The following is a 27,694-nucleotide window of genomic DNA, read 5'->3' as shown; positions in this document are numbered from 1 at the left end:
AAATATTCAAAAGAACTAAATGCAGGGTCTCAAGGTATTTTTAAACAAGTTTCACCTCATCATGGGTGTATAAGCATGTTCATAGCCGCATTATTCACAATGGCTAAAAAGTGGAAAGAACCCAAATGTCAACTGACAGACAAATGAGTAAGTAAAATGTGGTAGAAACATACAATGGAATTTCATTCAGCCTTAAAAAGGAAAGCAGTTCTGCAATATGCTACAGCATGGCTGAACCTTGAGTACATTATGCTAAATGAAGTAAGGCAGTCACAAAAAAGACAACAAATATATGATTCTGCTTATATGAAATACTTAGAGTAACCAAAATCATAGAGACAGAACAGTGGTTGTCAGGGGCTGAGGTAGCAAGAAATGGAGAGTTAGTGCTTAATGGGTACAGAGTTTCAGTCTTACAAGATGAAAAGACTTAAGGAGATGGATAATGGGTATGCTTACACAACCTTATGAATGTATTTAATGCCACTGAACTGCACATTTAAAAATGGCTAAGACGGGAAATTTTGTTTATATGTATCTTGGCACAATAAAAATAAAACTGAGGGAGGAAAATGCCTTGATTCAAGAAAAAGCTCACCATATCTGAGTTGAAGAAAGAAGTCTGAAGTTTAATGCACCAGGAGGAGACTAGCTTTAGATGAGATCTGAGAGACAGGCAAGGACGATCATGTAAGGCTTTACTGGCCACAAGTAAGGAATCTGGATTATTTGAAAATTCTGGTACTTCAGGAATTTATTCTCTACCTCAAACTAGATGGTCTGACTTGACAGTGTAGGGAAAGCACGCACCATACTCTAAAGCCACACCATCCAATACAGTAACCACTAACCACACATGGCTCCTAAACATTTGAAATGTGAATACTATAATTTCAGATATGCCGTAAAAGTGAAATATACACCAGTTGGGCACGGTGGCTCACGTCTGTAATCCCAGCACTTTGGGAGGCCAAGGAGGGCAGATCACAGAGTTCAGGAGTTCAAGACTAGCTTGACCAACATAATGAAACCCCATCTCTACTAAAAATACAGAAAAATTAGCCAGGCGTGGTGCCACGCCCCTGTAATCCCAGCTACTCGGGAGGCTGAGGCAGGAGAATCCCTCGAACCTGGCAGGTGGAAGTTGTAGTGAGCTGAGAGTATGCCATTGCACTCTAGCCTGGGCAACAGAGAAAGACTCCGTCTCAAAAATGTGAAATATACACCACAGATCAAGGCTTAGTATAAAAAGAGAGAATGTAACCTATCGTGTTAAAATTTGCACATTACCCACTAAATATTTACATATGATGTTATAATATTAATATATTAATATTGAACATATAAAATGTTATATGTTCAATATTAATATATTTAATATATTTAATATATTAAATTATTATATATTAATATATATTATATATTATATATTATTATATAATACAATTATTATATATTATAATTATATAATTATATATAATTATAATATAATAATTATATATAATATATAATAATTTAATATATTATATATTAAATAATAATAAAGTAATATAATATGTATTAGATACAGTATTTCATATTATATAATATTAATGCTATATATCAATGTTTGATACATTATGAAAGTTAATTATACTTTTTTAATGTGGCTTTTCAAAAATTTAAAATTCTATGTAGCTTGTGTTTCTTTTGGACAGTGCTACACTAGAAAGGGTCCACAAGAACACTTTGTGAACACTTTGTTCACTAATGTATCCACAATGCTTGGAACTATGCCTGGCATACAGATAGCACTTGATAAATAATTAATGAATGAGTACAGACTTGTTGATACAAAAAGAAAGGAGATACCTGCATCTGATGTTCCCAATCTTTCTAAATTAGTGGTGTGCAGCCAAATGTGAGGGAGGAGGAGGTAGCAGTGTTGTTTAGGGCCACCACAATGGACCACTACAGATGGTATGCAAGGTGGTGGTGCTGTCATATGTACCCAGGTTTTCTCCTCTGTCCTTACCCTCCACTCGTTGTATAAAGATTTAAAAAGATTAAAGAGCTTGGGATGTTAACAAAAGCAGCATCAGCCCATAAAATTATGTCTTTAGTTACTTCAGTACCGATCTTTTTAGTTGCCTAGACTTCAATTTTTATCTCTTAACATTCCACTATTTCCAACCAATAAGTCACTAATTTTCTATTAAGTCTGATTTGTTATCTCTGCTCCTGGACCCTATATTTCACTGCTCTACTAAAGAATGTTCAGAATTAAACAGACTGACTATACTTCAGGGTCTTAGGATCTGTCTAATTTCAGTGCTATAAAGCCACTGGACAAATCCACAGCAAGACAAAAATAGGGTTTTCCAGGGATATTATACTAATTTGTGAACTGTCTGGCTTTACTTGATGACTTGAAAGGGTCATTGCAATTCTATGATTCTATGTTATCAAAGTATCTTCATGTAGATGCAATTTTAACTAAATAAAAGTCTCACTCATTTGGGCATCAATCTATGTGCTCATTCAGCAAATATCTACTTGGCTGGCTCTACTACTGTGCTGATACTGTTCAAGGTGCTGGGTATACATTGACTAGGAAACTGATAATCCCAGTCCTAATGAAGCAGACAAGAATATCTGAGGGCATAACCTGAATTTGGCTCTGAACTGTTAAAGGTGGAGAGTGCAGATCTGAGTTTACACAGACTCTCTTTCATTATGCTTTCCTCCCTTTGGTAATAAATCCTTCCCACTACTGCAGAGAGTTAGTGTCTTCTCATCCACTTCACATCCTCCTCAATCAACAAATGATGCAATATCCAGTCATTCACACTAGTAGATGAACAGAGCTTAATTTAAATTTATTTTAACAATCCAATTTAGTATTAAGGCTTAACAGCAGTATCTGTACTTTAAGACTTTTAAATTCAATTATGAAATGAAAGATTTCTATCCCTCAATAAAATCATTTTAACCAACAATAAATAGGTGGAGAAATATTTTCTAGAACATAAAGGCATACTGTTGTCTTAAATTTTTATATTTCTTTACAGTTTATAAAAAGCATTTTGTGACTTCTCTACTCAAGTAAGCAGAAACACTTATTATTATTCCTTATAACAGATGAGTAAACAAATTCAGAGAAATTAAATGGACTACTGAATGTCATACAACTACAAAGTGGCAAAGCCTGTATTTCTTCTACAGTCAACATTACTTCCATCCCACCACTGCCAGATGTCGCAAACATAAATGTATGAGTTGGTCTCAATATAAGAAAAACTGGGGGGGTGGGTTTGAGGCTTGTTTCAAGGGTGATATTCAAAATATCTGACAGTCAGTAAAGCAAATGTCTAATCAGAACAGCTGTTAACCACAATAAAAACCAATCATAACAGCTACCACGGTAAACAACAGGAAGAACAGACACCAGGCATAAACAAGCAGTAAAACCATCATCCCTGACTAGCAGGCAGAGTACCTGCCCCAGCTCAGCATTCAAATTTAAATTATTTTAAATGGTATGCTAGCCAAACAGAACAAATATACCTATTAATGAATTGTGGAAGTAAGCACTCACCTGGCCTGAAAAGTAACCCTGAGAACATTATGGGCAGCTTTATGAGCATTTTATTGAAAACAGATGCTTAATTCTGCTAAAACAGATACATAAATCAATGACTTTAAAATCACTGATCAACATTTTAAAAATACTTAGAAGAAATTCAAAGTACATTTCAAATCACTAAGCAGGAAGAATCATTTTTAATCCAAAAAAGCAAAGAAATAATTATGAGAATTTATTAGTTTTGTCTACATAAAAACAGTAACTTTAGAAAACTCAGAAAAATAGCCAGGCATGGTAGCACAGTCCTATAGTCCCAGCTACTCAGGAGACTGAGGTGGGAGGATCGCATAGCCCAGGAGTTGGTTCAAGTACAGCTTGGGCAACATAGTGAGGTGTCGTCTCTAAAAAAAACTAAATAAATTTCTAAAAAGAAAAAAATAGTCATAGCAAGACATTAATGTAAAGAATTATTTATTTAGAATACAAAGAGCTCATATAAAACCTGAAAAAAACAATAAAATCTCAATAAATAAATAGGCCAAGGAAATGAAAATACAATTAACAAGAGAGAGAGAGATCTAATTAACATACATGGAAACTATTACACTGCACTAATTCAGAGAAAGCAAATTAAAACAAAGTATCAAGTATAAAATTGCCCCATGGGTTACAACATTGCTGAGAATAATAGCATATATAATCAGAGTATAAGTCACAGTGTAAAAGTAACATAAGAATTCAGAAGTATTTTCCAAGAAGCACTAGGTATTCATCCACTGAAAATCATTTATTGAGCACCTACTCTAGATTTCATTTTTTAAAAAAATCTCTTAACCTAACATCATGCGGCTCCAATCTAGCAGGAAATACAGACTTAGAAACTTACAAACGATCATATAAAGCTCTTTCAAAGTGAAACATAACCAAAAGGGAGTGTATTAACTAGGGACAGATAGAGGAAGTGGCATTAAAAGCAAGTTCTAAATAAAAAAAAAAGTAGCTCACTATCCAGAGAAAGGAAAAACTACTAATAGAGTAATTCAAATAATGAACTAAAGAACAGAAATATAACAGTTACAAAATGGCATTCAGAAACCAAGTAAGGCCCAGTTTTCTTCCTTCCACTGCAATAAGAAAAATGACAAAAAGCGATGGGCCGAATTTCAGCCTTGCTGTGCCAAAATGCAGATAAATCTTAGCAAATTTGGAATATAAATGTTCACTTGGTCTCTTTGAAATATCAATGGTACCAAATGAACTTTGGACAAGAGCAATATCTGTATCAAGATTTAAGCCACTCTACAAGTATTATGTGTCACTAATGGAAAACGAGGAGAGTGGAAGGAAATAAGAAGGTATATTTAGTGGACACCATACTATAGCAGGTTCTGATCTATATGTTTATATCATGCTTATTTCATGTCATTTGGACATATGTTAACCATTTTGTTAATAAAAAATAAAGAAGTTGACAGTCATTTTCCTAGGCAGATGGAGTTTTGTTTTCATATAAACTCTAGCTGTTTTAACAAATTTCATTTACATATAAACAGAGCCAATTACCAAAAATAGCTCGATTTTTATTGGCAACAAAGGAAACTACTTCTTCCTATGATGACATAAAATTTAAAGCAGTGCCTTTCTCATATCTTTAAGACTTTTCAAGAGACTGGATAGGTCCATACTCAACTGTTTCAAAATGGTCAGATTTATACTGAAAACACCAAGGGGATAAAACACATGAGAGGATCTGCTTCATATAGAAGAAGGTAATGTAAGAATTCAGTTCCAAGATGGCAAAGCCTTAGATCCATTCTCAAATCACAGCTAACACTTCCTTCAGTGGTATCTGTTAAGAATCCCTTAAAGCAAACAAAAAAAATTTGTGGACACCATTAATGGGAACAAAAAAAATTTTATCAACAGAGTACTTCATTCATTGATTTAATTAAGTTATCCTCAATACATTACAGATTTAATTTCATTTATGTCACTACACAAATGGTGAAATGTCATTTTTAAATCCTTTGAATCATATTTTATAGTCTGTTTTGTTATATTTTTCTAAAGAAGGGTGGTAGAGAGATAATAAACTATGAATAAAATACTCAGCAATCAGGGATGAAAATAAGACATTTATAGCTGGGTTAACACATTAAAAGACGGAAGTCTACATCTGGTTTCAATTGGTGTGAATTCACTGGCAAATTTAAGAAGAATTTCATTATACAAAAACAAAAAGATGGTTTTGATAGGCTTTAGTCCTCTGGTTACTTTTGTTTCTATAGTCACATGATTAGTATAATAATATGATACATTTAATATGTCACTGTGTATATGGTTTTGATAAAAATGCACCCACCAACTTGTCTCAAGGGCACATGTACAAATGGTTTTAAAATACATATACTACCTTAATGTTTTTCTGTCAGTAAAAATGAATTCAAGAGAGGTTTTAAGGTCACAAAAAATTAAGAATTTTAATTTTCTAATAAGTCTTTCACAATCTTAGCTAAACTCTACCTTTTGGATATAATTATTTACATATATAAAGTGATACATTAATTCTACATTTAATACCTATTAAAGAATACAAAACATCAGACATAGTTCCCTCTTTCAAATGTGATAAACAGATAGGTAAGTATAGATACTTTTTAAAAATATTTTGAGTTTTACTTTCATAGGCACTTTGCATAAGGTCTTAAAAATTGATCAAAACTCACCAATGTAATCCTCATATAGGCTTTTAAGGCTTGGATCAAACTTTGCCTCTTTCAAGAAATCACCCTATATTCCTCAAGTCAGAATTAATCTATTCCAGTGTTAACAATGGTGATAACAATAACATCTTGCATTTATTGAGTTCTTACTATGTCAGCCACTCCACAGGTTTCATTTCATTTAATACCCAAACGGAGCTGTAGAAAGTAGGCACTAACAAGAATTTACTAAAAGTCTGTTACATGATCCCTGTCTTCATGACACTCAGAATTTTGGGGGAAGGGAACAGGAACAATTAATTACAATATTAATCAATGTCTGCAACAACAGGATTAGCAATAGGAGCACTCCAGGACAGCAGTTCTTAAAGTTTATTATGCAACAGAACCAGTACTCTTAAAATCCAAGCCATCTAATACAACATTTAAGGCCTTGAATGATACAGTTCCTGCCAGCCTCAACCATCTACCTTACCATTCTAGCACTCAGGAAAGGCTTCACAGAGGAGATGACTTTTGAGCTGACTCTAGAAGACTGAACAAAATTTATCAGGTGACCAAAGAGAGAAGGATAGGTAAGGCATGTGTAAAGGTACTCAGCATAAAAATACATGAAGTGCATTACCAGTGAATAGTTATTTGTGTTTGAACATAATGTGTACGGGAAAATAGTGCAAAGTGGGAAGTCAGATTAGTGCCAAAATGTTTTATACACCTACATATTTTTAAGTAGAAAGATGACATGATCACATCTGAACTTTTAGGAAGAAAACTCCAACAGCAGGCTCTCAGCCAGAGACTAAAAGGGACAAAACAAAAGTGGAGAATTTAATAATAAAATAATTTGTAAAAATAATAGGAGTAGTAGTAGGGGTAGCAGTAACAGATTATAACCTTGCTTAGAATCTTGTGTGGTGGAATTAATAGTGAACACCTTAAGCAAAATTATTCAGAAGATGAAGAGGGTCAGAGCACGCAGAGAAGCCAAAATGCGCCAATGGCAAAATCCATCTTTCCTAATTTAGGTAGGTCTTAAAGACTATCTACAGTCTTTTCCCACAACTGAAAGTGCCTTAGCACTAAAGAATCATATATTGCTTAGTTAGCATCCTCTCAGTTCTCCAAAAAAATTGTTATAAAAAATAAACATGTCCTTTGACTCAGTAATTCCATTTCAAGTAATGCATCCAATGACCACAACACAAATATGCCAATTCATACTTACAAAAGTTCCCTGCATCCTTGACTGTAGCAGCAAAACACTAAAAAGTTAGAAGTCACTTTCATCCAGCAGACTGAAAAAAATACATTCCGTTACACACACATAAGACCTATATGTACTGGAATAGGAAGGTATCTAAGACACATCAGAAGTTGAAAAAGAAAAAAGGTAAGGTATAAAACATCACATATGGTATGAATCCCTGGTGTAAAACAAGTTTTACGTACATATGTGCTGAAACAATCCACAAGAAATTAACTGACATAACCTCAAGGAAGTAAAATTGAGAGTGGATGTGAAGACATTAACTTCCCCTTTTGTACCCTTTTGTACTATCTGAAATTTTTACAATGTGCTCGTGTTATTTTTCTCTACAATTTATATAATTAAAAGGAAAGGGGCAGTTTATGCACTCTAGATAAAAATACAGATAGTTATGCAATGCAATTTTAAAAGATCTCCATATAAAATTGTTAAAATTAGAAATGTGCCATCCAAGGAACTAAATTTCCATTTCCTGGAAAATTAACATATATATATTTCTTGATTTCCTAAGATTAAACAAAACTAAGACGAGACACAATGATCTTTCAATATTTTTTCTAATGCTGAAGAATATCCACTATTTCAACAAATATCATACAATTCTTAAATCACTTGTGATTTAAAACTAAATATTAGGGGAAAAAAAAAGAAAAACTAAATGATACTTTTTAAAGTTTTACCTTAACAATAAAAAGTGGCAATTTACATTTGTACAGAACTTTACAGGTTACAGAATCCTCTGACATTTATCATGTTTTTTTCCCCATAAGAAAACACTGATGTAGGTAAGGCAAGTAATATGATATTAGATCAATTTTAGGATTAGGAAACTGAAGCTGAGAGGAGTTATACAATGTACCCAGGGTTACAGAGCTAATAAGTAACAACCCAAGCACTGAAGCTTGGTCTTCCTGCTCCACATCCAAAGGTCTTTCCATTAAACCACATCACTCCAAATAACCACTGTTACAGCATGCTATGGGGTCAGGCTTCTGACAGGGAAGAAAGGCTCACTGCAGAGCTGGCAATAACAAGCAGTCTGTCTGCAGAGACATATACAATATAAAAATAAAGTGTATGAAGGTGGGCCTGACGAAAGAGAAATGCCAAGAAGAATAGCAACAAAGGTGAAAACTGGGCAACTTACCAATAAAAGAAGCCAAGGAAATACCTTTGTGAACTTAATTTACTTAGTTAAGGTAGAAGGGATAGTCTATTTAGGGGACTATATTGTAATGTGGAGAAATCATAAAGTGTTTACAATTCAATCAAAAGATTTAGAAAAGATGTAATGGAGCGTGATGTGTATGTTGTATTTAATCAGAGATTAAGATGTGGCAGTACATGATTGCTATGAAAATTTCAACGGTCTAACCCCACAACTCATGATCCTGTTAATGCTGTGGCTTGGAACTTTAAGAAGGAAGTATGAAGTACACTCAGAACTCATTCTCACTCCATGTGACACCCCAAATAAGGAGCAAAAAGTCTATCACTTTCTACACAAAAGGACTCATTCTCCTAAGATTCTAGTATAGCACTGATCATTAGTACCTGCTCAGAGTGAGAAAATCCTTGTAAGACGGGGTCAGGGACCAGAAATAATGATAGGGTCAAGCCATCGTGGTCTAAAGGGAACCATGGGTCCTTCCACTGAGTACTTCCCAGGAAAATCCTCATAGCAAACATTTACTGCTGACCTAGCAGGAACAGGATCCTTGAGAAACATCAACCTTACTGTCCCTTACTGTGACAGAAGGAACAAAGAGAAGAGGACCCAAAAGCTTTGACTCAATGTCACCAGATATATCTTCCACAATTTAAGATTCACTTTGTGAGCTATTTTAGAGGAGTTTTTAAATTACTGTCTTTTATTCCTGGTGTGTTTTGTTTTTAAGTTTAGTAAATATATAGAAACAACCATTATTTTTTGCCAGTCTAGCACCCATCACCCTTCTCCTGCTAAAAATATTCTGATTTCCCTTTAGGAAATCACTACTTCTTCATTCTCAGACCATGTATTTCTAGTAGTCAAGTCTACTCTAGATCTGGGTTGAACACATGACCTAGGTCTAAGTCAGTTACTAAATCACATTGTAATGGCCACAATGATTTGCTCAGAGAAAAGCACATGACCCACTAAGAAGCACAAGATTATCACTCTTTTCTGCTGGACTTCAACTAGAAAGGTATAACCCAGGGAACCACTGGCAGACATCTTGTAACTGAGGGAAGAGCTTGTGTGAGCGTGAGACCAATAAAGAGGTAACAGAACAAAAACATGAATTCAAGTAATTCCTTTCACCCTGAATCAAGCCATGCACAAAACTAACTTTGCAATGAGCAAGAGTTATGTGAACAAATAAATTCCCTGTTTGACTTAAGGTGGCTTAGGCTGGGTTTTCTGTAACTTATAACCAAAAGTTGAAACTCATGCAGTAAACTTGAAGTAAATACCAAACAGGAGAAGTCCTTGGAAAAGAGGTTTGTATAAAGCACAAACCACTGACTAATTACAGAAATGCTAGAGGTTATTCCAGATGTGTAACAGCATTAGATGTCTGATCTATTTTCTACTTTCTGCCACCTCAAAAAGGGATACAATAATTGGCGGCAAGAAAAGTAGAATAAACATGTCTTTTAAAAGGAACATGCACAGTCTTTTTTTTTTTTAAGTCTCCTGCCTCCCTCGTTTTCCTACTACCACCTCCCCCAGCTAATAAATGTTTGTCATTGTGTTAATTTGCATTTGGATTTCTCATTTTACAAAACTCTCAGCCATTTCAGTTTCCATTCATTTTTATGACATACATGTTATCATCTCATACAATAGTTACAAAAATCCCTTACAGGAAAATCAGTGGTTTGGAGAAACTTGGTGAATATGCAGCAATCTCTGAAATACTTAAATCTCAAAAGTAATACTTAAGCTGACTTGTAAAATTTTATCTGATCATTCATCAAACTTCGTATTCCAACTTCTTTACAACCAAAAGCTCTCCCACTCCCTCTCCTTCCCTCTTAGGAAAAAAAATACATACATTCAATGGGACTCTCAGATATCCTGGATGAGGAAAATACTCTAGGGAAAATAGCATAGCAACTCAGTAACTCCCTTCTACCCTTACAAATCTATCTCATTCCACCTAAAAAAAAGAGAGTTGAAAATATAAAATATCCAAGGTTATAAATAATAACTAAAAAGTTATGGGATATGTCCAGAAAAACACAAATCTCTGTTCAACACAAAGTACATACATTAGAAAAAATAACTAGAATATTTTAACCATTATTATATACAAGAGGGCAGACAGAGGTTGTCTTTCATGAAATCTGGATTGCATATGTCTGGCAAGGAAAAAAAAGATTAATAATATATCACAAAGCCCCACAACTAGTGATTCAAAATGAAAGCTTTCACTACTTACACCATATGTAAATATATATATATACACGCTGCTTATAATCTCTTGATCTGCAGAGAAAGAGAACTGATACTCTACTGTGAAAATGGTCAGTGGGTACACATTTTAAAATCCTTTCCCACATGAAAAGATTCCTGAAAAAGAGATCAGAAGACAACAGAAAAGCACTCAATATATATGGAGTTGTAAATCCAGTATGAAGCCGTATCTATTACACAAAGAAGGGACATGCAACAAAGTGATTAGGAAAGTCAAACATGAAATAGTCTAGTAACAAAAAGGCAAATAGAAACCCCAAAGAGCACTTTATTGAACAGAAATCCACACATATCAAAAAGATGTCTATTATTGACAATGATATATCAAGCTTTTAAGCTCCAAATAAATCTTAATAATCAATAATGAGAATTTGATACAAGGCAGAACATATACATATTTTTAAAATATAACAAACCAAACGTTTACCATAAACGCTATTACATGCAAGGTACTGATTCTAAGGGCACTTGGATAAAATATGCTAGTATGTTTTGAATTGCCACTGCTTGATTCTTCTATTTATTTGGTTATTTTATTTATTTGTTTGTTTAATGAGATGAAGTCCCACTCTGTTGCCTATGCTGGAGTGCAGTGGTACGATCTAGGCTCAACGCAACCTCTGCCTCCTATGTTCAAGTGATTCTTGTCCATCAGTCTCCCAAGTAGCTGGGATTACAGATACATGCCACCACACCAGGCTAATTTTTGTATTTTTAGTAGTGGGGGGGGTTTCTCCATGTTGGCCAGGCTGGTCTCAAACTCCTAATCCCAGGTGATCTGCCCACATCAGCCTTCCAAAGTGCTCGGATTACAGCTGTGAGCCACTGAGCCCTGCCACCACCACTTGATTTTATTAAAGAAACTAACACTGTACCTAAAAATGTGAGGTCTATCTTATGGAATTTCTTCATTAACAACAATAATTCAAAGTACCAATGGTGAATACTAAGATTCTATCCTTGGTTCTATAGTCCTCTGCATTATTCTGCCCAAATACATCTGATAGATAATGTTCAAAATGCAAAGACACTCTTATCTACGTAAGTGAGATGACAGATGAGGATGACAATGTCAAAAGCAAATATATATAGGGCCTTTTATGTGTCAGGTGTTATTCTGGCATTTAAAATACATGTAATCTTCAGAACAACTCAAGGAAGTAGGGTGGTCTTAACCCATTTATCAGATGAAGAAATTAAGTCAAAGAGAAGTTTAAAAACTTTCCCAAGTTCACAGTAGTATGTAGCAGAGCCAGGATTCAAACCCATGCAGTATGGCTCCAGATTTTATGTTCTCAGCTCAATTGTAGCCATCAGCTATAATTCCAACCTTTCTTTCCATATAATCTATTTTACCTCTGTATGGTTCCATTTCTCATCTGGAAAATTGTTCAATGATAGTTCTTACCTCATAGAGTACTTCAATCCTCATGAGGATTAAATACCATAATCTACATAAGAATTTAGAAAAGTACTTGGCACATAAAAGTAATATATACATCTGTTATTATATCTACCAAATGTCTGTTACTGGAGTTGAGAACCATTGTTCTAAAACTGTAACAATCAGTGAGAATTTGCCAAGCGGAATAGTCTTAATGTGCCCTTTACACCAGTAACTAAAGGAAAACTGGACTTCCTGAATTATTTTCATTATAAAATAAGTCTACCACCAGCCTTCAAGAAAATATACAAATCATTTAAGAGTTGCTCTCTTCAGTCGGGAATTTCTTCTCCATTAGTTTGTGTTCCCACACCCACCCAATATTACAGAAATAGATCTCATCATGGCTGAAAGTACATAGTGAAAATGTCACTTATATACTAAACTTAATGTTTATATAACTTTTAAGACACAAAATCTATGTGGTATTTTAGGCTGGGTATGGTGGCTCATGCCTGTAATCCCAGCACTTGGGAGGCCAAGACAGGTGGATCACCTGAGGTCAAGAGTTAAAGACCAGCCTAGCCAACATGGTAAAACCCCATCTCTACTAAAAATATAAAAATTGACCAGGCATGGTGGTGCACACCTGTAATCCCAGCTACTCAGGAGGCTGAGGCATGAGAACTGCTTAACCTGGGAAGCGGAGATTGCAGTCAGCCAAGATAGTGCCACTGCACTCCAGCCTGAGCAACAGAGCAAGACTCCATCTCAAAAAAAAAAAAAAAAAAACACCTGTGTGGTATTTTCATGTAATTCTCATCTATACAGCTGGATGCTGGATACTCTTGAATCAGAATACTACTCTCAGAGATTGGCTTCACCAAAGAGCTACAAAGTATGAAAACTGAAAGAACTATAGCCATCCTCTAACCCAGAGACTAACGCTGATCGACACTTAAATATGCTTCTATCAATAGTTTTCTGTTGTGACAACATTCTTGCACAGGCACACTATACAATTGTATTGAGATGTCTCAAAAGTACAGAAGGAGGAGGAAAACCACTGGACAGATCCTAGAGTACATATATATTCAACAATAAGAGATTATCAAATTACTCTTCAAAGCAGTTGTACTAATTTAAACTCCTAAGAGTAGGATAGGATATAAAGTATATATAAGGCACAGGTGAGTATAATAAATTTGGGAGCATTTCTATGGAGATGGTCACAGCCAAGATCTGACAAAGAAGTGATCTACCAAGGAAACCCCAGAAGGATTCCAAGCTTAGAACCACAGAGTAGGGAGAACAAGAGTGAAAGGGAGTTCACTTTTTTACAGAAGCTGAAAAGAAGAAAATGAAACAAGAATTGGCTCCTTGTCCCCAGTCTGCCCCTACTCCCATGTACATGCAGATTACATGAATTCTGGCATTTATCCCCAGATCAAAAAAGGGGGGGAAAGAGTTCCTCTCTAAAGAAATTCGATAAAAAACTTACTGTAGGCCCTTTCCCTTAAAAGCCAGCTCCCAACCCATTCACCCTAATATTATGCCTGTCAGTCAAAAGGCATTGTCCAGATGCTTACAATGAGACCTAATCAGGCTTCGAGCCCCAAGGGTAAGGCCAGAATAAATAAAACAAGGGTATCAATAACCCTAGAAGAAATAGAAATGATTCAGGAAACAGACAATAGCATTTTTTTAAAAATTTGTTATTCTTAAAGCAATTTCAAAACCTTTTCTATCCATGTCAGCATCAATATGTTATGGAAAAGGAATAATCAAAAGAGTTCTTGTAATTAAAATATAACTGCTGAAATAAAAAGTTCAGTTAGAAGAGTCAGAAAATAAAGCAAAATAAAGCACCCCGCCTCCTCCAAAAGGTAAAAAGACTTAAAAAAGAGACAGAAAATTTAAGAGGAAAACAAATTCAAATTCAGGAGATTCAACCTTTCAATAAAGAAAACTGAAATTTTCCAAAGCTGAAGACAGACAAGTGTTTATATATTAACAGGAACTACTGAATGGTGGCCATAACTATAATAAAAAGGACTCACATCTAGGCACATTCTTGTGAAATACCAGAAACGTCAAGATAAAAAGGAAAGTCCAAAAATTTCCAGAAGGGGAAGAAAACTAAAAATAAATAAGACTCTGACAGCCATTAGCAACACTAACTAGATGTTAGAAGATAAATGGAGGAGTCTCAAAGCTCTGAGAAAATTATTTTCACTGTAAAATTCTCCAGAGGCTATCGAGCAAGAATAAAAGCAAAATAAAGACATTTTCAGATATGTAAAGGCTCAAATAATAATTGACCTTATTTTTGTTTCATGAAGAAGACAGTTTAGGAAGAATACAAAACAAAGGTAAAAACAGGAAAATAGGAAATATACTTTTTTTAAATGGTGACACTAACCAAGAGTCAAGTGAAAAAAAATTCCAAGGATACAGCTATAAAGCAGACCTCAAAGCAATGAGTCCACATTACAACCAGAAATCAGGAAGCACCAGGAAAATCTCAAAGAAGAATCACATACATCCCAGGAAACAGATATACTGAGTAAGAAGCTCAAAGATAATAGCAAAACGATAAAAGATGCATACACTGCTTTTCTTAAAGTAACAAAAAAAAAGAAAAGAAAAAACTCCAGGAAATAGAAAATCATATAACATGATCCTAACATAGATCCATCAGCCTAAAATGTGGCAGTGATTTTGAGCAATTGATTAAGGGCAAGAAAAGTAAATTCATTTAGACCACATGCTGGAAACATTCTCCTTTGGGTAACCTAGGGGTACAACTTTAGATATTTAGAGGTAGAAATAAAATTTGAGCATATCATTGTTTCCTCTTCCAAGATGTTCCTTGCTCTCTCTACTCTGACTCATTCGTTTATTCGTTCCCTCTTTCAATACATATTTACTGAGCACCTGTCCTAGAAGCCGAAGATAAAACAATGAACAAAATAAGAAAAATCCCTGCCCTTTTGAAGCTTATATTCAATAACCCCTACAGGTCCCCAACCCCTGGGTACTGGTCCATGGCCTGTTAGGAACTGGGCCACACAGCAAGAGGTGAGTGACAGGTGGATGAGCATTACTGCCTAAGCTCCACTTCCTGCCAGCTCAGCAGCAGCATTAGATTCTCATAGGAGCAAAAACCCTATTGTGAACTGCACATGCAAGGAATCTAGGTTGTGCACTCTTTACAAGAATCTAATGCCTGATGATCTGAGGTGTAACAGTTTCATCCTGAAACCATCCCCTTCATCCGTGGAAAAATTGTCTTCCATGAAACCAATCCCTGGTGCCAAAAAGGTACCACTGTGCTAATGGATTCTCTCACCAATGCAACTTTTTCTAAATTGTTAGGTTATGTGTGTCTTCTTTTTCCTCCTAAAGAACTCGAACTCTTTCCAAAACAGAATTTGGATTTTTACATATCTTCTACCTCATCTAGTGTGTGAAGAATGCAAAACAGCAACATTTATTAGTTACTTGTACCTCTAGGGAAGGGCACTGGGCCTAAATCAATAAATGTGTTTTGAACCTTTCCATTCAACTAAAATGTAAATAAAACTGCTGTATCCAACCATTCTCACATTGCTATAAAGAACTACCTGAGACTGGGTAATTTAAAAGAAAAGGGATTTAATTGACTCCCAGTTCCACAGGCTGTACAGGAAGCACTGGAAGGGGAGGTCTCAGGAGATTTACAATCATGACGGAAGGGCAAAAGAGAAGCAAGCACTGAATTCACATGGTAGAGAGTGAGAGAGGATGAAAGTGGAAGTGCTACACACTCTCATGAGAACTCACTACCACAAGAACAGCAAAGGGGAAATCCGCTCCCATGATCCAATCACCTCCCACCAGGTCCCTCCCCAAACACTTGGGATTACAATTCAACATGAGATTTGGGTGGGGACATAGAGCTAAACCATATCAACTGCCAAATAAAATGTAAAGCACTATGCAATTATTACCTATTATTTAACAGAAGAGGACACTGAAGTCCCTGTCAGTTAAGTGATTTGCTCCAGACCATAAAACTAGTTTGTAGAAGAACCAAAACTAAAACCCATATTGCTGAAAGCCTGGATTCATGCCATTTCTACTATACTAGGATGAATGAAAACAAGTAGTCAAATCAAAAAATGGGCCTAAATGGGAGAGAATAACCTTAGGCATTTTCTTAGAATGTTTCTAGGTATACAGTAAACATCTAAGACACAGACTCTATTTTTTCCATATGTCAAGACATAGTTTTACAATTATGTAAAGATCATTGGAAAGCCTCTAATCAAAAAATCTAACCTGTCTTTTAAGAGCTTCAATTTCACAGAGTTATGCATTTATACTCTACAGTAAATGTTTCGAGATGTTTAATGGCATTTAACATGAATTGGTTTTCTAAAACTTTCCTCAGAAGGAAACCTTCAAAATTTATTACCACAAATATACTAAACTTTTCATTCTTTTTAAACTTGAAAACACTTAACTCCTCAAAAAATAATGCTTATATTACCTTACACAAACAACAACAATATAAGCCTTTTCATGAGACACAGAAGGCCTATGGTTAAAATTATCAAGATATACATTTTTAAAGATAAGCAAAACATTAAACATAGACACATATATAACTTTTGTAAAAATCAGGAAACTAATGAAACATATCCTGGTATTTCACACATGCCAAGGTTACTAGTAAGCATACTTTTTATGGCTTGTCTTTGGTACATGACTGTATTTGTTCAGCAATCCACATTATTAATACCAAATAGTAGCCATGCAAATTATAACTTATCCACAAAAATATAACACTGAATTGAGAGGTAGGGTCATTTTATATTCACAGGATAAGAAGCCAAGAAATTGGCAGTTTCAGCTCAACATTTATCAAAGGTTTGTAGGTGCCAGTAGCTATTCTAGGCACTTGGAATATTTCAAGATAAATATGTTAAAACTGCTACCCTTGAACAGTTTATAGCAGGGGAAAGGCAACTAGAACTCCTCTTCTCCCAAATACTAAAAGCTGACTAATTAAATGTAATTCCCAAGCACAGGTTACCATGGCTATCTACAAAGAAGTTTCATCAAACTTAAAAGATAGTATAAAATACTGTGAAAAAATCAGTTACTAAATGTATATGATACCAGGATTTCAGCTGTGTTTGTGAGTCTGATCACAGAAATGAGAAATTTAAATCACATTATACTAATTTATAGAGCCCCAAATACTTAAAATCCAAAAGGACTCAATGAATACTAACCTAATAGTGATTTTTACTCACAATGTAGTCTGAGGAATCGGAGAAACTTTTTATCACCCACTAGCGATACAGGAGAGTTTGACCTTTTTCCTAATTCTAGTACCATTACCATTAATTACCATAATTCATTACCAGCTCAAGTGCCAACTCTGTGATCTGGCCCATGTTAAGTAAGCATTAGCACTTAAATAAACAAAATCTCTACCTTTTACTACTCAGACTCAGTTACAATCATGAGGAATATGTGCTCTTTATTTAAGAACGAATATGCAATAAATGCCCAATTAGTCAATGAATTACTAAACAGACAACAAATTACCTGATAAAATAAGCAAATTTTCAAATAAGCAGTAGCATTTTCAGCTGGGCCTTCATGGATGCAAATTCACTAGGCAAAGACTAGGGGTAGAGGTAACACTAAAAGAAGGGCAGAGGACGAGGCAAGTGCATACATACAATCACCAAAATATGAAGCTAGTTCTTATTCTAGAAGCCAGTTCTTATTGTAACCCTGAAGGGGAAAATACCTGAAAAAAAAGTGACAAGTTATGAAACTGTACAGGTAGGAAGGAGGTAATATATAAACTCTGTTTATATATCAGCCTAAAAAATCTGAACTTAAATGTTTTGTCTAAAAGTCCTGTAATTTAATTGGATTTGCTCTTTCCTGTGCCTTTAATTTTCGATTTTCAAGGAAACATTTGATCAAAAACAGACAGCAGTCAATAATTCAGAACCAAAAACACTTTATCCCTAGTAAGATTTCTTTCAAAGACAAGCATAATTACACACACACACAAAACAGGTGGTTCTCCAAAACTTATTACTCTTGAAACAAATAAAAAGTTTAGAATCCATTGTTAACTCTCTAAATCATCACATAATTTTGTTTCTTCTCTATAATAAATGAAGCTCACTATATATAAATATGTACAAATAGAATATGCAAATTATACATAGTCAGACGAGATCCAAAAGTTTCTAATAATGTTATCTAAACTGTCCATTACTCTGAGAAAGCTATTAATATGGTTGAGATATGCAGTACATATATAATCTGACTATAAATTAAGCTCTCACTTCAAAACAAGATTATGCTGTCAGAGTAACATCCATCTGAGTTCACTTGAGCACCAATCCAACCTTGTTCTCAACCTCTATTTTATAGTTTTTATTAACAATTTAAAGATAAGCACAAAAACAAGACTCAGTGATCATGTTTTTACATCTGTTTTTAGATTTATAAAGGTTAAAGTTGTCAATAAATTTCTACATCCACAGATCATACATGAATTCATTTAAGTGAATGTAATAAGAAAACGCAATTCAAGGGCTTTACTAGACATACCCAAATGACTAAGAGGAAAAAGACATGCAAGCAAATGAGTAAACCAGTGTCTACAATGCTCAGTCCAAGGAACAGACCCCAAACACAAAGCATGAGTTTCAGAGACAAGATAAAACTCCTAAAAAGAGATTAAGAGAAAGAACTGGGGCACCAGGCAAGAATGATACAAAATGTCAAACAGGATCTTATTAACTGGATTACAAAAAAGGTATGTGTATAGAAAATAAATAAGCAAATGACTAGTAAAATCAAGGAACAGGGTCAGAGAAATACCAATGGCAAAAGCTGCTATGGTGAGTAACAAAAATATATAAGACATAGCATTCTTGATACTACCATTAGCCGACTAAAAAATATAACAAAAAAAAAAGATCATTCATATTAGCAGTAAAAATGACAAAGCTCCTAGAAGCAAATCAAATTTAAAATGTATATAATTTTTTTTTTTTTTTTTGAGAAGGAGTTTTGGTCTGTCGCCCAGGCTGCAGTGCAGTGGTATAATCTTGGCTCTTTGCAACCTCTGCCCCCCAGGTTCAAGTGATTCTCCTGCCTTAGCCTCCCAAGTAGCTGGGATTATAGGCGCCCACCACCACACCCGGCTAATTGTTTTGTATTTTTAGTAGAGACGAGGTTTCGTCATGTTGGCCAGACTGGTCTCGAACTCCTGACCTCAGGTGATCCACCTGCCTCAGCCTTTCAAAGTGCCAGGATTACAGGCATGAGCCACCATGCCTGGCTGTACAATTTTCAAGGAGATTTAAAAATGCATTTAAACACATAAAAGAAGAACTGAACACAAAGATATTCTATGATCATGGACTGGACAATACCAGTCAACACAATTTATGAGTTAAATCCAATCACAAACCCAGCAAAACTTTTTGTGGAGCTTGACAACTTATTCTAAACTTATATGAAGCCAGGCATGGTGGCTCATGCCTGTAATCTCAACACTTTGGGAAGCCGAGGCAGGAGAATAACCAAAGGTCAGGAGTTCGAGATAAGCCTGGCCAAGGTGGCAAAACCCCATCTCTACTAAAAATATAAAAATTAGCTGGGTGTGGTGGCAGACACCTGTAATCCCAGCCACTCGGGAGGCTGAGGCAGGACAATCACTTGAACCTGGGAGGCAGAGGTTGAAGGGAGCCAAGATCACGCCATTGCACTCCAGCCTGGGCAACAAGAGAAAAATTCAGTCTCAAAAAATAAACTATAATATAAAATAAATTTAAAAATAAAACTTATATGAGAGATCAAGGAAAACAAAGACAAGGGAATTGCATCCCAAATATCAAACATGCCACCATACAATTAAGAACATATTTCTGTTGCAGAAGCAGACAAATAAATCTCTGCTAGAACAGAGAGACCAAATATAGAGCTAAATATATATAAAACCTTAGTAGGACAGACATATAAGCCAGTTAAAAAGGAACAGAAAATTGTGTTAGGACAATTAGATTTCCACACAGGAAAAAAAAAATAATAAAAGTGCTGTATATCCCTGTCTCATATCATATATAGAAATAAACTCCAGCTAGATTAAAGAGGTAGGTAAAAAAAACAGCCTTGCAAGACAAGACTGACACCATTCCGAAGTAAAACCACTGTAATGACAGGCGTTTGGCTCCAGCAGCAAGGTCTTTAAACAATGCCTGTAGCATAGATAACCCCTCATAAAGGTGTTTATCTAACCTCTCCAGTGGTCACGAGTAGCAAGAAAGTCTGAGGTGTAACCAGCTGCACATGTTTTACCAAAGGAGCTTGCTATATAAAGGATATTTAGGGTAGGGTGGATGTGGGAATACACCATCTCTTGGCCACCCAAAACATTATTTGTTAGTAAGTCTCTAATAAATGTTTATGGGAAACTGGATTTGTCAGCCTCTTTCTTCAGCCTCTCAGCTCCCTTGACCTTTGGGGGTAGCTCTGCATATGTTTACTCATAGCGGAACAGAACTGCTAATAACAAAACTTACGCTATTAGAAAGAGTTCCATTTCTGGTCATGATAAACTAGATAATTCAGACCACTCTCCTGCTGAAAGAACTAAAATGTCTGGAAAAATACATTTAAAGGTCTATCTGATGGCTAATGAAGACAGAAGAGCAGTACCTTTTGTCTGAAAACAACATATAAGAAAAAAAGAAACAGGTGAGCCTAGCAATAAGGGCTGCTTTTCCTCAAGAGGCATCTATCAATTATGGAACTGAAGTCAAGAGGCTAAGAAGCAAAGCAGACCTCTGACTGACTTACAAGATGAGAAGGTTAATGACTGGAAATCAAAACCTACCAAGAAACTGAGAAGCCCTAGAATATCAAAGGACCATATCCTAGATGCAAAAGAGAATCAACTGTCAAAAGTACAGTCATGTGTCACTTGACAATATGGATACATTCCAAAAAAGACATCATTAGGCAATTTCACAGAATGTATTTACATAATCCTAGATGGCATAGCCTTTTGCTCCTAGGCTACAAACCTGTATGGCATGTTACTGTACAGAATGCTGTAGGCAGCAGTAACACAATACGTATTTATGTATCTAAACATGTTCAAACATAGAAAAGATACAGTGAAAATATGATACTATAACCTTATAGGACCACCATTCTATATGCAGTCCATCATTGATGAAAATATCATTATAGAGCACTTAACTGTACTAAAGTCCGGATTCAAATGATCTCTAACCCTAATTAAAGTGATACAGGATTGCTAGTTCTAGCCATCAGTTAGAAACAAACAAAAACCTTAAGTAAAAGACATCATCATTCAGAAATTCAAATAAACTCTATCACATTTTATGCAATGTCTAGCACTCTATCAAAGATAACCAGGCATAGACGAAAACAATAAAAAACAAGAGAAACAATATAAAACAGAAAGAGACCCACAGGAGAGTAACATTTAAAAGGTTAGCAGACAAAATTAGACTATAATTAATACATTCTAGGATATATGCCTAGGCAACAAAGTGAGACCCTATCTCTTCAAAAAAATTTTAAAAATTAGCCAGGCATGTTAGCGCATGACTGTGGTCCCAGCTACTCAGGAAGCTGAGGTGGATGGATCACTTGACCCCAGGAGGTCAAAGCTATAGTGAGCCATGATCATACCACTGCACTCATGCCTGAGTGACAGAGCAAGAACCTGCCTTAAAAATAAAAATAAATTATGTTCTGGGATATAAAATACTACCAGATTTCTGTAATAAGATCTTTAAATGGCTAAAAGGAATCATTAACCTAGAATTCTTTACCCAGCAATATACTGTTCAGAAATGAAGAGAGGGGTCAGGCATGGTAGCTTACACCAGTATTCCCAGCACTATGGGAAGCCAAGGCAGGAAAATTGCTTAGGACCAGGAATTGAAGACCAGCCTGGGCAACATAGCTAGATCCCATCTCTACAAAAAAACATTCGTTTTAATTAGCAAGGCATGGTGGCATGCTCCTGAAGTCCTAGTTACTCAGGAGGCTAAGGCTGGAAGATCCCTTGAGCCTAGGAGTTCAAAGTTGCAGTGAATTGTGATCACACCATTGCATGCCAGCCTGGGCAAAAGGGTGAGAACCTGTTTCAAAAAAGGAAAACAAGAAGTAAAATAACATTTTCACCAAAAAAAAAAAAAAAAAAAACAATAGATCTTGTCATCATCATGCCCACACATAAGGAAATACTAAAGGACATTCTTTAGGCAACCAAGAAATCCAGAAAGAAATAAAGAACAATAAAAAGCATACATAGATGAGTAAATATAAACATGTGTGATATAAAATAACAATATAAAGTAACAAGAATTACTTGTGCTATTTAAAATGTATACAGAATTTGAAGAAACAAAGTGTATCACAAAAAACAAAAGACCATACAAGCTCTTAAAAACAAATTGCCATATTCTTAGGAAAAGATTGTTTTATGACCATGAAAACAATTACTAGAGTGAGTTTTACCCTGTTTAATCAAAGACAACTGTTACACTGGTCACATTTTTGAAAGCCAGTCAATCAGAAATCGTCATGCTTCTGAAATTCAGATAATCAAGAGTATCTCTCCAGTGAACAGATGCTTACAACGTGAAATACTTTTTAAATGAAATGATACATATCCTTGTATTACTAACCTTAACAATAATGGTACTCTTTACAGATAATAAATAAATGAAGAAAAATGTTCTTGCATTAGAAAAGAAAGATACAAATATTCCTGTGATTTAATAGGAGGTGTCATCAAGGCAACACTCAGAAACGATAAACCTACAGCTCCTGATCAATCTCTTGTGCAGCTCTGGGTTCCATTTCATGAATGGATATTAGACTCTTACCATGCCACCCCAGAACCCAGGGTACCTGTTGTGTGACACTATTCCAAGTGTACAACTCCCCAACATGCTAGTGGACTATGTCTTAAAACAAAGAATATGAACGGGTAAAATCTTCTCTTTGACAACTGATGAAGAGTTTTCTGAAGATAATGATCTCATCTATACCAATCTTTAAAAACTATAGTATACCTTCACAGTTGTAATTATTGGCAACAAGAATTAAACTACTTGGATCAAACACTTCACATCTACTCAAAATCGTAACGTTAATACTTAAAACCAAGAAAACAGAGAGGTTTAAAATTGTCCATTTCACACGCTTTTACTTCATATTCCTACTTGATAACTTTAAATACCAAATGCACTGAGTTTAGCCCTGAAATAATTTTAAAATACTTCTCTAAATGGAATACAATTATTTTCCACTGAAACATTGTTCCGACACTCAAGAGTTATCTGATTTACATAAACGCTAGTTAAGCGTCACAGAAATTCTAAAACATATAATTAGAATGTCACAGATCACTTAATCTAGTCTGTCAAAACAGGGATTATTTCAATTTCTGTTTCGCTTCCCTTAAAAGAAATCCTATTTACCTTCTTTTCCTTAACAGATAAAAAGAAAATAGTAAATTAAACTTACAATGTACTTCCGAAATCAAACTTTAAAATGATTCTGGTTAGCCACAAACTGACTGAAGCAGTTAACAATTTTTCTGAATGTATTTTACTGAAACATGGCTGACAATATATAACAATGTTACTAATATAGAATTACAAATTATTTCACTGATTACTCTTCTTATTCAAGAAAAAAAGGTCACTTTGGTCCATACGAATTGTCCAAATAAACTAGATGCATTACTAAAGTAAACAATTCTGTAAATAGCACTTCTACTTATAGAGTTAAAACAACCATAAAAAGCTTTTATGAAACAATACATTTCACTAAGCTAAATTTATAGAAATATGTATATTTCTATCACTTTCACACATCCTGACAATATTTGCGAAAATACAAAAATGTTTTCAATTATTTTTTAAAATTCAGAAACATGTAATTTCTTCCAATATTACCAGCCATAAATTATAATATAGAAAATTTAAGTAAATACTATGAATATCATAAACTTTAAATAAAATTCTAGCCATAATTTATAAAACTCATATTGTTAAACAACACATATACACTATTCCAAATGAAGAAGAGACGTACTCCGTGACACACCAAAAATTATCCTAATAAATAAATTAATCATGTAGTTCCTAAATCTGTCACAGAAAGATATGTGGCTGGTTCTCACACCTCCTACTAGATATCTTCACACCGCTTAAAATCTTTTCTTTTTTCGCTATTTTCTTTCTAACAAAATACCAACTAGTCAGATTCTAAAACATGATCTTTAGAAATGAGATTAGCAAAACAATTTTAAAATACTTACTGTCTTGTTTCGTAATCTAATTATGTCTGAGACAGAGCCAGCGCCACAGTATTCCATAACAATCCAGAGGTCTGTATTCTTAAAATAACTGCCATAGTACTTTACAACATATGGGCTAAAGGAAAATATATAAACAATTAAATTTAGTTAATTCTCAACAGAATTTTTTTATTAATGCCAATACAAAGTATTTTCAACATTTCATAATGTTCCAGTAAGATAAATAAGTAAATTTCTGTTGTACAACAAATTCTCAATATCTAGAGTTCACCAACTATGCATAATTAGGCTTTAATTCATGGATAAATTTAATGGGATTACAAAACAGAAGAGGCCTAAATGTTTTGAGTGATTCTGAAGAAAATAAGACTTCATTCTGGCAAAGAACTTACTACTTAACATGAGGAATAAATGAAAATTTTTCCCTTTAACTAAAGCATTTTAAACATAAGTCTTCTAAAGGATTTTGCATTCAGTCAAATATTAATCAACTTTAAAATAATCTACATTTCAATGACATCAAAAAAGAATTATTTTAAATTTTCTTTCATTCTGGCTTTTGAAAATTCTAGAGAAAAAAATTATAAATTTTTCTGCTTTAATTTATAGAATTAAAATATTAGCAATTTAATTTGTAAACTGAAGTCTTATGTTTTCCAGAGGAGAATAAACTATGTTTATAGTCAAGTTGTCTTCAGAAATATTTAAAAACGGGTAAATGACCATCAGCAGTAATATTTCTTATGAATAAATTACATATATTGATGTATGAGAAATCTTACCTATCTCAAAGAGGCAGAATACCATAGTCACAAAATACATAAAGATAGAAAATATAAGACAGCAGAAACTAAACAGAACACAACTTAAATGCTACAAGAGCTCAAATGAGGAAATAACATTAGAATCATCCAAAGAGAACTTTGTGGAAGAAGTGAGATTTGAATGAGATTATGAAAGAAAAGTTTAAACTCCAAAGTGTAGATAGAGAAGGGGGTAAGAATATTCTAGAAAAGAGAAAGGCCATGGACAAAGGTACACAAATAGGGAAAAACCAAGTATGACATGTAAGAGGACAACTTGTTCGAATAACTACTTCTATCTAGTAGTAGCTACAATCAAAAACAGTAGTTATTTTGCTGGGCACCAATGTAAGATAAATAAGACATAGAAACAAATAGGGGAAAAAAATTGAAAGTATGATAAAAGAACATGTAGAGACTCTACCAACTGTGGAAGTTAAGAAAAGACTGTCAGGGAAGACTTCTTAGTATAGCCTTTAAAATTTTAGCCATGCTCTGACATTGAGGCAGTAATAAATAGCCTACCATGCAAAACAAAAACAAAAACCCAGGACCAGATGGATTCACAGCTGAATTCTAGCAGATGTTCAAAGAAGAGCTGATACCATTCCTGCTGAAACTATTCCAAAAAACTGAGGAAAAGGGAATGCTCCCTAACTCATCCTATGAAGCCAGCATCATTCTGGTACCAAAACCTGGCAGAGATACAACAAAAAAAGAAAACTTTAGGCCAATATCCTTGATGAACACCAATGCAAAAGTCTTCAACAAAACATTAGCAAACCAAATCCAGCAGCTTATAAAAAACCTTACCCACCATAATCAAGTAGGCTTTATCTTTGGGATACAAGGTTGGTTCAACATACACAAATCAATAAATGTGATTCATCACATAAACAGAACTAAAGATGAAAACCACATGATTATCTCAATAGACACAGAAAAGGTTTTCAATAAAATTAAACGTCCATTCATATTAAAAGCTCTCAATAAACTAGGTATTAAAGGAACATACCTCAAATAGTAACAGCCATATATGAAAACCCCACAGCCAACATTATACTGAATGGGAATAAGTTGAAAGCATTCCCTTTGAAAACCAGCTTAAGACAAAGATGCACTCTCTCACCTCTCCTATTCAACATAGTATTGCAAGGCCTGGCAAGGGTAATCAGGCAAGGGAAAGAAATAAAGGTCATCTAAATAGAAAGAGAGGAAGTCAAACTATCCCTGTTTGCAGATGACATGATCCTATATCTAGAAAACCCCATAGCCTCAGCCCAAAGCCTTCTTAAACAACTTCAGCGAAGTCTCAGAATACAAAAGCAACGTGCAAAAATCACTAGGATTCCTATACACCAGTAACAGTAAAGCGAAGAGTCAAATCGGGAACTAACTCCCATTCACAACTGCTACAAAAAGAAAAAAAAACATTGGATGACAGCAAACTAGGGAGGAGAAAGATCTCTACAAGGAGAACTATGAAACACCGCTCAAAGAAATAAGAGATGACATAAAGAAATGGGAATACATTCCATGCTCAGTGATAGGAAGAATTAGTATCATTAAAATGAGGTCAGGCACAGTGGCTCATGTCTGTAAACCCAGCACTTTGGGAGGCTGAGGCGGGTGGATCACTTGAGGTCAGGAGTTCGAGACCAGCCTAGCAAACATGGTGAAACCCCTTTCTCTACTAACAATATAAAAATTAGCTGGGCATGGTGGCACATGCCTGTAATCCGAGTTACTTGGGAGGCTGAGGCAGGAGAATCACTTGAACTTGGGAGGTGGAGGTTGCAATGAGCCAAGATAGTGCTACTGGGCAACAGAGCAAGACTCCATTTCAAAAATATATATATATATTTACACATATACACACATATATCATTAAAATGGCCATACTGCCCAAAGTAATTTATAGATTCAGTGCTATTCTTATTAAAACTGCCATTTGAGATTCTGCACAGAACTAGAAAAAACTATTTTGAAATTCACATGGAACCAAAAAAGAGCCTGAATAGCCAAGGCAATCCTAAGCAAAAAGAACAAAGCTGGAGGCATCATGCTACCTGACTTCAAACTATACTACAGG

General features: G+C 34.8%; 1 protein-coding gene across 2 annotated transcripts in view; it reads right to left on the bottom strand.

The window, feature by feature from the left end:
* The window catches only part of STK3 (serine/threonine kinase 3), a 345,181-nt gene that overhangs the window by 256,171 nt on the left and 61,316 nt on the right, over positions 1–27,694 (bottom strand). For both annotated transcript variants that reach the window (XM_032248245.1, XM_032248241.1), the window contains exon 4: positions 24,800–24,914. In XM_032248245.1, coding sequence (XP_032104136.1) covers positions 24,800–24,914 — 115 coding nt within the window. The remainder of the gene's footprint in view (positions 1–24,799; positions 24,915–27,694) is intronic.

The sequence above is a fragment of the Sapajus apella genome, unplaced genomic scaffold (assembly GCF_009761245.1).
Source record: "Sapajus apella isolate SASKATOON/1434 unplaced genomic scaffold, GSC_monkey_1.0 scaffold3, whole genome shotgun sequence".
NCBI lineage: Eukaryota > Metazoa > Chordata > Mammalia > Primates > Cebidae > Sapajus > Sapajus apella.
Note: the sequence above shows the minus strand (reverse complement) of the source record. Positions and strands in the feature narration are given on the sequence as shown.